This window comes from Rhyacophila brunnea, unplaced genomic scaffold (genome assembly GCF_057557595.1).
Source record: "Rhyacophila brunnea isolate RB1 unplaced genomic scaffold, BYU_Rbru_1.0 scaffold_6, whole genome shotgun sequence".
Taxonomy (NCBI): domain Eukaryota; kingdom Metazoa; phylum Arthropoda; class Insecta; order Trichoptera; family Rhyacophilidae; genus Rhyacophila; species Rhyacophila brunnea.
Genome location: NW_028233276.1, coordinates 38,493,044 through 38,504,464, shown reverse-complemented (window position 1 = coordinate 38,504,464; position 11,421 = coordinate 38,493,044). Strand labels below are relative to the sequence as shown.

The 11,421-nt window shown below is 35.4% G+C and overlaps 1 protein-coding gene across 1 annotated transcript; it reads left to right on the top strand.

Moving 5' to 3' along the window:
- The first annotated feature begins 817 nt into the window (after positions 1–817).
- LOC147065656 (uncharacterized) lies at positions 818–1,237 on the top strand. The gene has a single exon (XM_085957034.1). The coding sequence runs from the start codon at positions 818–820 to the stop codon at positions 1,235–1,237; it is 420 nt and encodes a 139-aa protein (XP_085813160.1).
- Positions 1,238–11,421: the final 10,184 nt, after the last annotated feature.

The window sequence follows — 11,421 nt, the reverse complement described above, 5'->3', positions numbered from 1 at the left end:
GAGCTTTGAGTCCAAAAGTACAGTGTCTGCCAAACTTTTTTACCTGACGGCACACTGGGGAATGGGAATTTGTGTCGAGGTACATCAAATAAACATTCTCAAAAAAATAGATATGGTTACATTATGAATAAAGTATTTAAGGGTTCGAACCCTGAGGTCAAAAACGATTTTTCTAGTGCGATGTTATGTTACATTCATAAATCTTGTGAATTGTTCGTTTTATAAAAACACATTTAGTTTATTAAATAAAATAAAAATAAAGTGCAAGTACGTTATAACAAAAAATTGTAGAGATCCTGATATCGGTTAGTACCTAATTAAGATAAATTATTAGTACTTTGATTTAAAATAAAAAACCGATTGCCAAAATAATAACGCAATTTAGAATGTAGGTACTTTAATGAGAATATTGTAAGAACCGCCAGTTAATTTCGTTACAATTAAATAGGATACACGTAGCTTAGTCGTCAATGCACATACTTGTTGCCGTATTTTTTAAAAAAGATTTTATTTGTTTTTCAAAAGGTGTTTTAACAAGGTAACGGAGGCCTGTGGTAAATACGGTCTCAATCTGAACATTAAAAAGACAAAATACATGAGTGTAAGTAAGCCCCATATAGATGACAGAACGTGCACAGTGAATGGAGTCCCATTAGAGAGAACACATTCCATTATATACTTGGGTTGCACTCTGGATGATGACTGGAACCATACCACGGAATTGAGATGCCGAATCGAGAAAGCCAGGATGGCGTTTACTCGTCTAAAAAAAGTATTATGTAGCCATGATATACACCTGGGAATCAGAACTAGAATGATGAGATGCTACGTCTTCTCGGTCCTCTTATATGGAGTAGAGGCTTGGACGCTCACAGAAACGATTCTCAAAAAACTTGAAGCTTTTGAAATGTGGGTGTATAGGCGCATGCTTCGTATCAGCTGGAAGGATAAAGTTACAAATGTCGAGGTGATGTCAAGGATGAAAAAGACCAAAGAAATAGTCAAACTAATAAAAACCAGGAAACTGGCATACTTTGGCCACATCATGCGGCATCCCGAAAATTATCGCCTTCTACATCTCATCATTCAAGGGAAGATCTCCGGTAAGCGAGGCCCTGGTAGAAGAAGAACGTCCTGGCTCAAAAACCTCAGGGACTGGTTTGAGCTCAGCACTCCATCCCTATTCAGAGCAGCGACGGACAGGGGCCAAATGGCCAAATTCATCGCCGACGTCTGATAACGGATATGGCACAAAAAGAAGAGTTTTAAAATTATGTATATTAACTAAGATATAGTTGAAATTTATTTTAAGCCTCCACTTTAAAAAGTTACAAATAAGTATAAAAACCGTATTTAATTAACTATCTATTTCAAATTACGTTTCAAAGGTTTTATTTTTAAACTACTCTCCTATTCAAGTGTTAATATTCCAAGAAAACACAATATTTTATATTTGCATGAAAGTTTGGTACTTGCTGATCACCTGATGTATTTGTTATTTTATGCAACTTATTAAAAAAAAATGTAAAATATGTAAGATTGTAAACGCCTGAATACAAATTATAATGACGAATATCCGATTCATGTCATTAAAATTCGCAAATGCTTCCCTCAAAGAACATCCTATCAAAAAATATTCTTTTCTGAAAGTAATCAATGCCTAAGGTAAAACGCTGTAAATATGAAATATCACGTAATTGGCTTCATTCAAAATGCTTAACATTTAATCGAATATTAGGAAATTACGGAAAAGCATATTACGTATGTACCTACTTAAAAACGTTTCAAAATATTTCAATAAATATGGATAAAAAAAAATATAATCATATTCTGGCTCTACAAAATGATTTCCAAACAAAGGAACAATAAGCAATAAGCGTATTTAAAAAAATATTTATTAGATAATATAAAAACCGTTTCACGGTTTCATTTTTCCTCACCCACCCAGTGACGTCCCGTGGGGTAGGCAGGCCATGCGTTGCATAGATGCGGCACAGTATAAAGAACTGCAAATGACGGAACGAATACAAATAATACAAATTCTGAAAGCAGTAGCGGTCTTCGATGAAGCAAACGATGCAGTCGCTTGGTAGGTACCTACATATCGACATCTTAGTTTAAAAGATATTCGAAGCATATATAATAATCCTGGCAACACAACTATTATTGTATTGTAATACATGTTATAATATTATCGCACAGGCAAAACTCCTGTCAGTACCTAATGCTGTTTGAGTGTAGGTTTTGTGAAAATTATATAATTCTCAGTAGATGGTATGTAAGTAAATTTAAATTATTTTGTGTATTCGTTGAAGGCAACCCAAAATAATTAATATAATAATATGTACCTAAGTAGGTAGGTGTCCAATGAATATGCGGATAATTGGACACTAAAAATTAAAGGGGATGTCACTACATCCATCCGATGGAACTCAGGGTGGCCTAGTTGACAAAAACCCCTTCAAAGTTATATTAAATCTATGACCTTCAAGTTGTCGCAGTTTCGATCCCATGGCGGGAAAATGTGTATGTAATCCGGTGTAAGGGCCTAAAAATAAAGCAAACACCTTCAATGATCATTTCTTGTTAAAAAAAAAACTGTAAATCTGTGGTGAATGGTGACCTACGTATAACGCTGAGGAACAAAAGTAATAATAACTTAATTTTTATTTCGTAGGTGAAAAATCACAAGCTTACATATTTTTTTGATATAACGGTAACATCAGACTATTGAATGTTGGAATCATTCTACAGTGGCACCATGGGCGATTCTCAGAAGTATATTATGTTGTATGGTTTGAGTTCTTGCACACTAATCTCTAAACTTTTGCCGTATTCATGGTGCCATTGTAGAATGATTGCTGCAGTCCAGGAGCGCACACAGAAAATTATATAAGGGTTGGTAGGGTGGGGGGGTGGAGGGGTTTACACTGTGTAAAAATATCCATATAAATTTATTATCATTTTTAAGGCGGTGAGAGATGGCGGGTATACTAAAATCTAGCAGGTGTAGGGCTAATATCCCTTACTTACATAGTTTGGGTCTAGCTGCAGCTATAACTAAAGATGCTCTTCTAACAATTATTGCGACACAGCGCATCCACGAGCGGTTATCGAATGCGCCTGGTCTATATGTTATAATTATTAGGATCATTCATGTCCGTTTGTGTCGTCCACGCTGTTTTATCTTTTAGACATGCCATATCAGAATATTAAAGCAAACATTGGATAGCTCCGTTGACTCCACCACTTCATAAATGGGACGGGTCTTCCACTGACACGGATCTTGTGTGTCGTAGGATGCTGAGAGGAGTGAGTGCAACCCTTTGAGAAGGTTCTCCGACAGCCAAATCATCCGATCATGTTCCTCAGTCATGCAGTCCTGACAAAAAATAAGTAGGAATTATTATTCTATTCATTTGAATAGTTTGTATTTTTTTTTGTTTCTGGGGGGGTCCGGATCTGAAAACCTCCCCCTTATGCACGCACCTGTTCCAGTTTACATACCTTATTATTATTAGGCATGTAGACTGGAATACAAACAATCACCAAAACCTTGCATGCCGGAAAAATACTTACTTGATGAGAAAAATATTATGACAATCTTTTACAATACAATAAAATATTTTCTGCTCTATAACTAAACACGCTTGCTTAAAATAAGGGCAAGTTATGCAATTATTTTCTATTTTTAACGTCTCGCGCTGGTATACCGTTTATGTTTTAATCTAAATCAGTGGTGCACAACCTATTTGTCAAAAGGGCCAATTTATCCATTTTCTAATTGTTCACGGGTAGTGCTTAAACGTGTTAAAAATAATGATATCATTATTATACTAGACTAAATGGACACTTTATTATTTAAAATTTAATAGTTACTTACATATCAGATAATCAAATCACTCTCCACTCTGAATTACGTGCATATTTGCAAGATGTAATTTAGTATCAATTCCACCAATCATATTTAATCTTCATTCGGTGATGAAGTAACTTGGTGAACTATACGCCTACTTTGGATATTGATATATTCCACTTGCGTAAGTTGCGTTTTGGTGGAATCGACTCATTCAATGTACTTCCGTTTAAATACTTCGTGGATTTTGTATTTATTTTACTCTTTCCATACCGACTTTTTAATATTCTTTCCATGCTTTGTTTGTTTCTTGTCACCTTGTGAACGTCTTGAATTTGTATTTATTTTGTAAAGTTCAATATATTAGGCGCCCAGTGTCAAAGTGGGCCAAAGGTACCTTGATGTTTTTACAGGAATGGCGAAAAACTGTAGTTATATTTTTGACAACGTACCTATATTTAAGTATTATATTTTTCTTAATATACGAAAACTTTTTCTGAATACTTTTAAATAGTAAATTTAAGTGTAACTTTATTAAAAAAGCTCAATTTGACATCTAAAGTATGCTCTCGGCCACTTTTGATACTGAATGTTCAGTTTGGCTGTTTTTTATAATAAGTGATGATTTTTTTGCCAAGTTTCAAACTAACTATGCAGATGGCCGTATTAACACGGTTAAAAATAATTTTCATTTCCAATTATTGAAACATGACAGGTCTTGCAGACGAAAGATGTGCTATGGCGGCCATATTAGGTTTTGTATATTTTTAGGTCTGTGTTTAGTTCGTCAATTCTTTGGCCGTTTTTGATATTCATGCACATTTTAAAAGTCGATTTAGCATATTAGGTTCTGGCTGTTTTTGATGCACGAAAATTATAAGAGTGGTAGATTTTGATATAAAGAATGTTTTGGCATGAAAATGTAAAAAAACGCTAAAAAGTGTCTTTGGCCTTTTAATACTGGGCGCGTCATATTATGTAACATGTATAAATTTGAATAAGTTGAACATGTTTTCACAAGATTCATTTGATTCTTGGTTTCATGCTCTGGGTTTCCAAACACATATTGAAAAATAGCATGTGAACTGCCAAGTCTGGAATATGAACACGAGACTCACGATTTCATAAGTGGACAAATTACTACTCATCCATTGCGTGTGGCAAGATTTGTTATTAAGGTTCTCAAACAATTTAAAAGGTATGTAGTTACTTACCTATCTACGTATCAGTATTGAGTACCTACTATTCTTTTAAGTATACACTGAGTGTGCATAATAATAATATATACTGCTTCAATAAGAAAACAATATTATTCTTTAGGATCTGATAGGAAGGAATATAACATTCATTTTCTTTAAAAAATCGAAAAACGTTTAATACAGAAATCACGTACATGTTTGTATGCGAGTATTCGTACATCTGTACGTGAGGACGTGTGTGTTTTTAAAGCTTCCTTCAAATCAGCAAAAAATACAGATATGCGACAGGGCTACCGGAAAAAAATATTATTATAATACATCATATTTGGTGCTTGTTAGGTAAACACATTATATAACGAGTTAATATTTTTATTATAATATATATATTATCATCTCTTTTTTCATTAAAGAATATGGTACTTATATAATATATCACACTAATCGCTCCTGATGAAAGAGAACTCACAGAGCTGCTACACCGGGTAGAGGAAGAGAGTCGCAAATACGGCCTCCTTATTAATAGGAATAAGACCAAGTTAATGGTTGTTGATCGGGCCAACCTTCTACCAACACCAAGTACCTACACTCCAAAACCTCAAAACAGTCGACGAGTTTGTATATCTGGGATCGACCATCAGTGGAAAGGGCGGATGCGAAGCGGAAATAAGAAGGCGCACACAGATTGCAAAAAATGCGATGACACGCCTTACCACTATATGGAAGTATCGGGGAATTTCGATTGCCACAAAAATGATGCTTGTGCAAACATAAGTCTTAGTATTCGTGTCGTGGACCCTGAAGACAAGAGAACGGAAGGCAATTGATGCCTTTGAGATGTGGTGTCGGCGCCGAATGCTTCGCATTTCTTGGACGGAGCACAGGACGAACTAGTCGATCATCCATAGACTGAAGATAAAGGAACGGCTCTCGACGATATGTCTGAGAAGAATTCTGCAGTTTTTTGGACATATTGTCAGGCGCGGACCAGACAAACTGGAGAGACTGGTAGTTTTAGGTAGCCTCCAGAGAAGGCGAAGCAGAAGAAGAGCGTCTGCGCGATGGAGCGACCAAGTGAAAGAACTGACTGGGAGCACCATCAATTCTGCCCTGAGAGAAGCGGAAGACCGAGAAGGATGGAAAGTCTTGGTCGCTCAAAGGATGGCGAAATTTAAATGTGGTCACGATCCTCAGCCATGAGTGCACGACCAAGAAGAAGTATTATTATAAGTAGCTTGGTGCATAATGTTTAATAATTATTATGAGAAAGTGGGTAGGTATGTTTATTTAATAATTAATGGCCAAACCCCACCACCCAGGAAGTTGTCGAGCCGATTAGAACTTGTAGATAACATTGTTTGACTTTAAGCACTCGATATTAGAAAATATATTGAAAAAATATATAAGACAATACTAATTCATCGGATTCCGGCTAACATGATTTACCAATATAGCCACCTGCACCTTACCTTATTACGACAAAATTAACGAATATCCCGGTCGCACATAAAAAATCGTCTTGCCTAGGACATGTTCATAAATCTAAGCTGCCGGTAATGTTGTTATTCTCTGGACAGTGACATCAGGAGGCCAGCCGAAACGAATAAAAACCAAAAGCTGTACATCCTTCAGTGCAGCATTTTGCAATTCTACTTGCGGCCCATGTCAATTTTTTTCTATCAAAAGTGTTGCACCGATGCTATGTGCGACAAGTACAGTTACATGATTGTGGTTGTTTATAAAATCACATCGAAAAATTCGACATAATGTTGCAATAGAGACGAGATTATACGTGTGACCGGGGAAAGTCATGTAATTGAAGTGCTTATCAATTTTTGCTAATATTGGCAACTGGGATTTTTAGTTTGAATCAGGGTACCAATAATAGATAATCTTTGATTGGTAGCCTCAAGCCTATATCAGGATCACTACAAATTTTAGTCTTTTCATGACTGTTCTTGTTAATTAATAATTTGTTGGTTCATTATCATGCGCCCCACATCCTGAAACGGGCCTCCAGGCTAAGATCTTTGGCGGCCCCCCTACCTATCGCTAAGGATAAAGGTAGTGTGACGCTCTACAGTAGCAGTTTCCAAAATGGTGTACGCGGTAAAATTAATGTGTATATTTAGTGTTTTTTGCATACACAATTTAAAATTTTATGTTATTTATTTATCGTACAACGACATTATTTTAAATAATAACGTTATTGAAGGAAGCAGGCGACTTTTTTTTTTACTATTAAAGCATATTTTTGATGTGAGTTTATCTCACTTATCTGGTGGACTCGCCTCGCTGGGCCCCTCCTGAGCCCGGGCCCACAGGCTAGAGCCCTGTCAGACCCCCCCCCTTGTGGGGGCCATGTTCATTATAACAAAATCATGAATCTACCTAATAAAAAAATTAAACTTACGACCTAGATACTAGAAGTGTTTCAGTCATATCCTAAGATTTTTACCTCTCAGATTAGGCAACCCTGTCCATGCCATATGTACAATGTTCTCGTATTATTAATATGAATGTAGAGAGTATGAATGTACCTAGTACTATGCTATGTATACAAACATATACATTCTCACGATCTGTGATATTTGTCATATTTGCCAAAAAATATCGCTATCCATTCTTTTGTGCCTTATTCGATTTCGAATAAAACTTTGGTAAGCAAGTTGTGATTGCAGGAGTGAAAGAGTTGGCGCTCTACAAATTTACATCCATTCCATTCCCTCATTTGACAGGATTATTGGATGGATATAACTCAAAGCAGGGGTCGATAACCAGAGCGGTAACTAAGTTTAGGACGTTCTATAAAGGTAGGTACATTAAATAAAAATAAGTACTTATATAAAATAGAAGTAGGTGCCTACTTATTGGGCGATATTTATTGCGATAATAACTATATTTTATATGTATAGGTAAGTAGGTAGGCAGGTACCCGAATTGGCAACTAATATACTTACAACAAAATGTATTGACTCTCACTCAACTGGAATACCTGCATAAATATCCGAAATTATTTGAACGACTGACTTGAATAAAATAAATTATCTATTCGCCTAAATCAGTGAATTTCAAACATTTCGTTTTCACAGCTCCCTAAATAGGTATTAGTAATTGTGCAAAAAAATAAAAAGTAGGTACGGTACTTACACGTTTTCTGCGGGTTGCCTTCTTGTATTTTTAGCGACAGTTCTTTGTATCTCCTAAATCGCACATTTTATTAGCATGTGAAGCCGTTTTTTAAGTTTTTCTGATCTGAAAATCGACCATTTTCCATTCAGATTCACATTAGAGAGTTTTTTAGCTTTTATGATAGGTGTCGAATGTCGTTCGGCCATTCAAAAGTGATATCATATCATATTATTATTTGGAGCATCTAGGATAAGGGAAGAAAAGTTTAAACTTTGTAACCATATAAAAAAATCAGCCACCAAAACATAGGTGGAAACTACTTTATCATAGTGATCTTTATCAACGCATCGAATTCAGATTGTTGGAATTATTATTTTTTCCACCAGCCTGCAGCCAGAATGTTCGGGCCCGCAGTTTGAATACCACCGGGTTATTGTTATAATAAATTCAACGAATAATTTTCCAAAATACATCAGAAATAAATACTTACTTTTGTGTAATAGGGAAAATAGTATATAAGCATGCATATATTTTTATATAATCTAAGCATGCATACTTCATGCATACTTATATTAAATATTTGCACCCAATGGGACTTACACCCACCTCAACAGTTAGCTGCTGAAACACGTCGCACGTACGATAACACCCTCATCCCCCGTGTGACCTCATGTCTACCTTACCTCGCTTCCTCTCTCTTCATACCCAGATTTGGTAGATTGACTGGCTGTTGTAATGGGTGAATAGGTAGGTACCTATGTTTGTAATGTGTTCAGTTGTTCTCATCAAAGAAACTTACCTACTTACTTCCTAAAGCTGGCGCTAGAGACTGTTCAGGTCAATGGTCGACTGCACAACCGTCCTCCAGGAATCTTTATACCGAGTTCTCTCTCTCTCTCCAGTTATTCACGCTTAGCCTCTCTCTTGGCCCATGAACCGAGTTTCTACAGTGGTTACTTAAAAAAAATATGGAGAGCTCTACATATTATCTACATCGCATCTAACAACGTAACCTACCCATCTGAGTCTTTGCGACCTCAATAAAAAAGTCAGATTCTTTAATCTTGTGAATTATTCATTTGAATAGAAAATAGTTTAATAAATGACTGTTATGGAACGGCGGGATCATTTTCATATTATATTTAAACTGATTTTATTTGACGCTAATTAATATAATATAATATAAAGCAGACTACATTTCAGACAACTTGTTACAGTATGGTGTGATACAGTGAATGCAGTCGATGCATTTTTCTATAGGGTTGAATTTAAACTAATTAACTATTTCTTTTATTCAACGAATACCTAATTCACAAGATTATAAGAATGTACCATTCTAATTATTGAAGATACATAATACTGAAACTCAATTCGGAGAGCGTTTATGAGCAGGTATTAATAAGGCCAACAGTTAAAATCAGTCGCAATTAAGCATGGCAGTCGTAACAAAGTGGTAATGCACAGGGCGCGTTACCCAAGAGACTCAGGTTCGATTCCTGCCGGGTGTCTTATTTAAAAAAAAAAAAGATTTTTTCTATTGGTTATATTATTTTCTCATGAGTGTTTTCAGAATTATGTATATTGTAAAGCTATTTTGATTAAGTATATAATAAAACAAACATAGGCATTCTCAGACAGCAATAATCCTTTGGAAGGAAGATTGAAACAATAAGCGATAAATAAAATCGTTATCAAACGCATTGCTAGACATTCATTGTACTGCTTATTAACATTTTTTGCTAAGAATAAAATACATATAAAGATAAGCTCAAATTTCGGGACTTTAATATAAATCCATACCTACTTATTAATCTTTAAAATTTAGACGAATTCCTGTTTAAAATTTCCCGCCAATAACACGTAACTAAAGGACGCATCTCCGTGTGATATGATGACTACGAAAACTGTCCCGCAAACAAGCGTGAAGAAAACGCTTGCAGTCTAAAAATCAAAATCAATCGAAAGAAAAGTCGTAAATCGGGAATGACGATGTAAGTGCGTCGTTGCGGCGCGGCGGGCGGCGCGGGGAATTCCCGCCCCGACAAAGTGACAAAATGACTATAAATTACCCGTAATGGAGTGGCGAGGTGATTCCTAAAGCAATGATGTGACGGCCGCTTTACGAGCGGGCTACTGCGCCGGCACACGGCGCAGCCTTGCACGTGCGTCAACAGTCGCGTTATATTTCATAAACATCGGTGCAATCATAATGAATAACATAATAAAATAATAATATGTATTGTTAGCTATTGAAATATGAAATGCCTGGCTGCCCGCCTGAGTGATATTTATAATATAATATATAGTTCTAAATGCTGTTATAGCAGTGATTACTGATTAGTGATTGTGATTACTGATTGATTATACAAATTCGGTTCAAGTATAGAAGTATGTACCACATTTTTGCAGCAATGAATATGATAAATATTTGAAAAATAAAAAAGAAACATGCACGTTAATCAACGACACATGCGAATTTCTGCCGGCAGTATACGTTCAGATATTTTGACTGCGTATACTAAGATTAAATGTAAAACCACAGCTAATTATTGGTTATTAATCACCAATATTAATTTTTTTGCGCACGAAATATGCAAACCGTCTGTGCAACGTCAGCAACAGTACAATATCTAAGCATGTAACGCCGATCTCAATGATCCAGCATTGATACAAAAATAATAATCGTATACACCAAGTAATTCAGATAAAATATTACATAATGATTACGAATGAATCATTCATGAAAACCGCCGGAACAAGAGACATCCGTCTCATGGTTCGGCTACTTGTGTACATAATATTAGGAATATAATAAAGATGTGGCGTCTTTCCATTAATATATTTATTTATTCTTAGTAAAAATTCAATAAATAACTCGCTATTTTATGTCAGAACGCCAGAGAAAGTTTTATGGAAAATTCAATAATGTTTGCAAAATGTAATAATGTACTTATATAACGGGCAACTTCCTCTTATAATTAGTTACATAGAGTAAATTATGGATGTAAATTATACATATCTACATAATATTATAATGCAATTTAACTTGACGGAAAAATTGAACTGATTCTTAGTAAGTAATGAAAAGATTCAATACTAAACAAATAACCATAATATAGTATTATAATATACGAAGTTAAAAAATATACCTACGTTGTATGCAGTGGTCCGTCTAAGCCCCGGTGTGCTTTTATTTGTGCGTCACATAGTGCACTTAAAATATAAAAAGAGACGTGC

Excerpts from the sequence above, each read along its gene's own strand:
- LOC147065656 (XM_085957034.1), top strand. The coding sequence starts at position 818 with ATGAGATGCTACGTCTTCTCGGTCCTCTTATATGGAGTAGAGGCTTGG.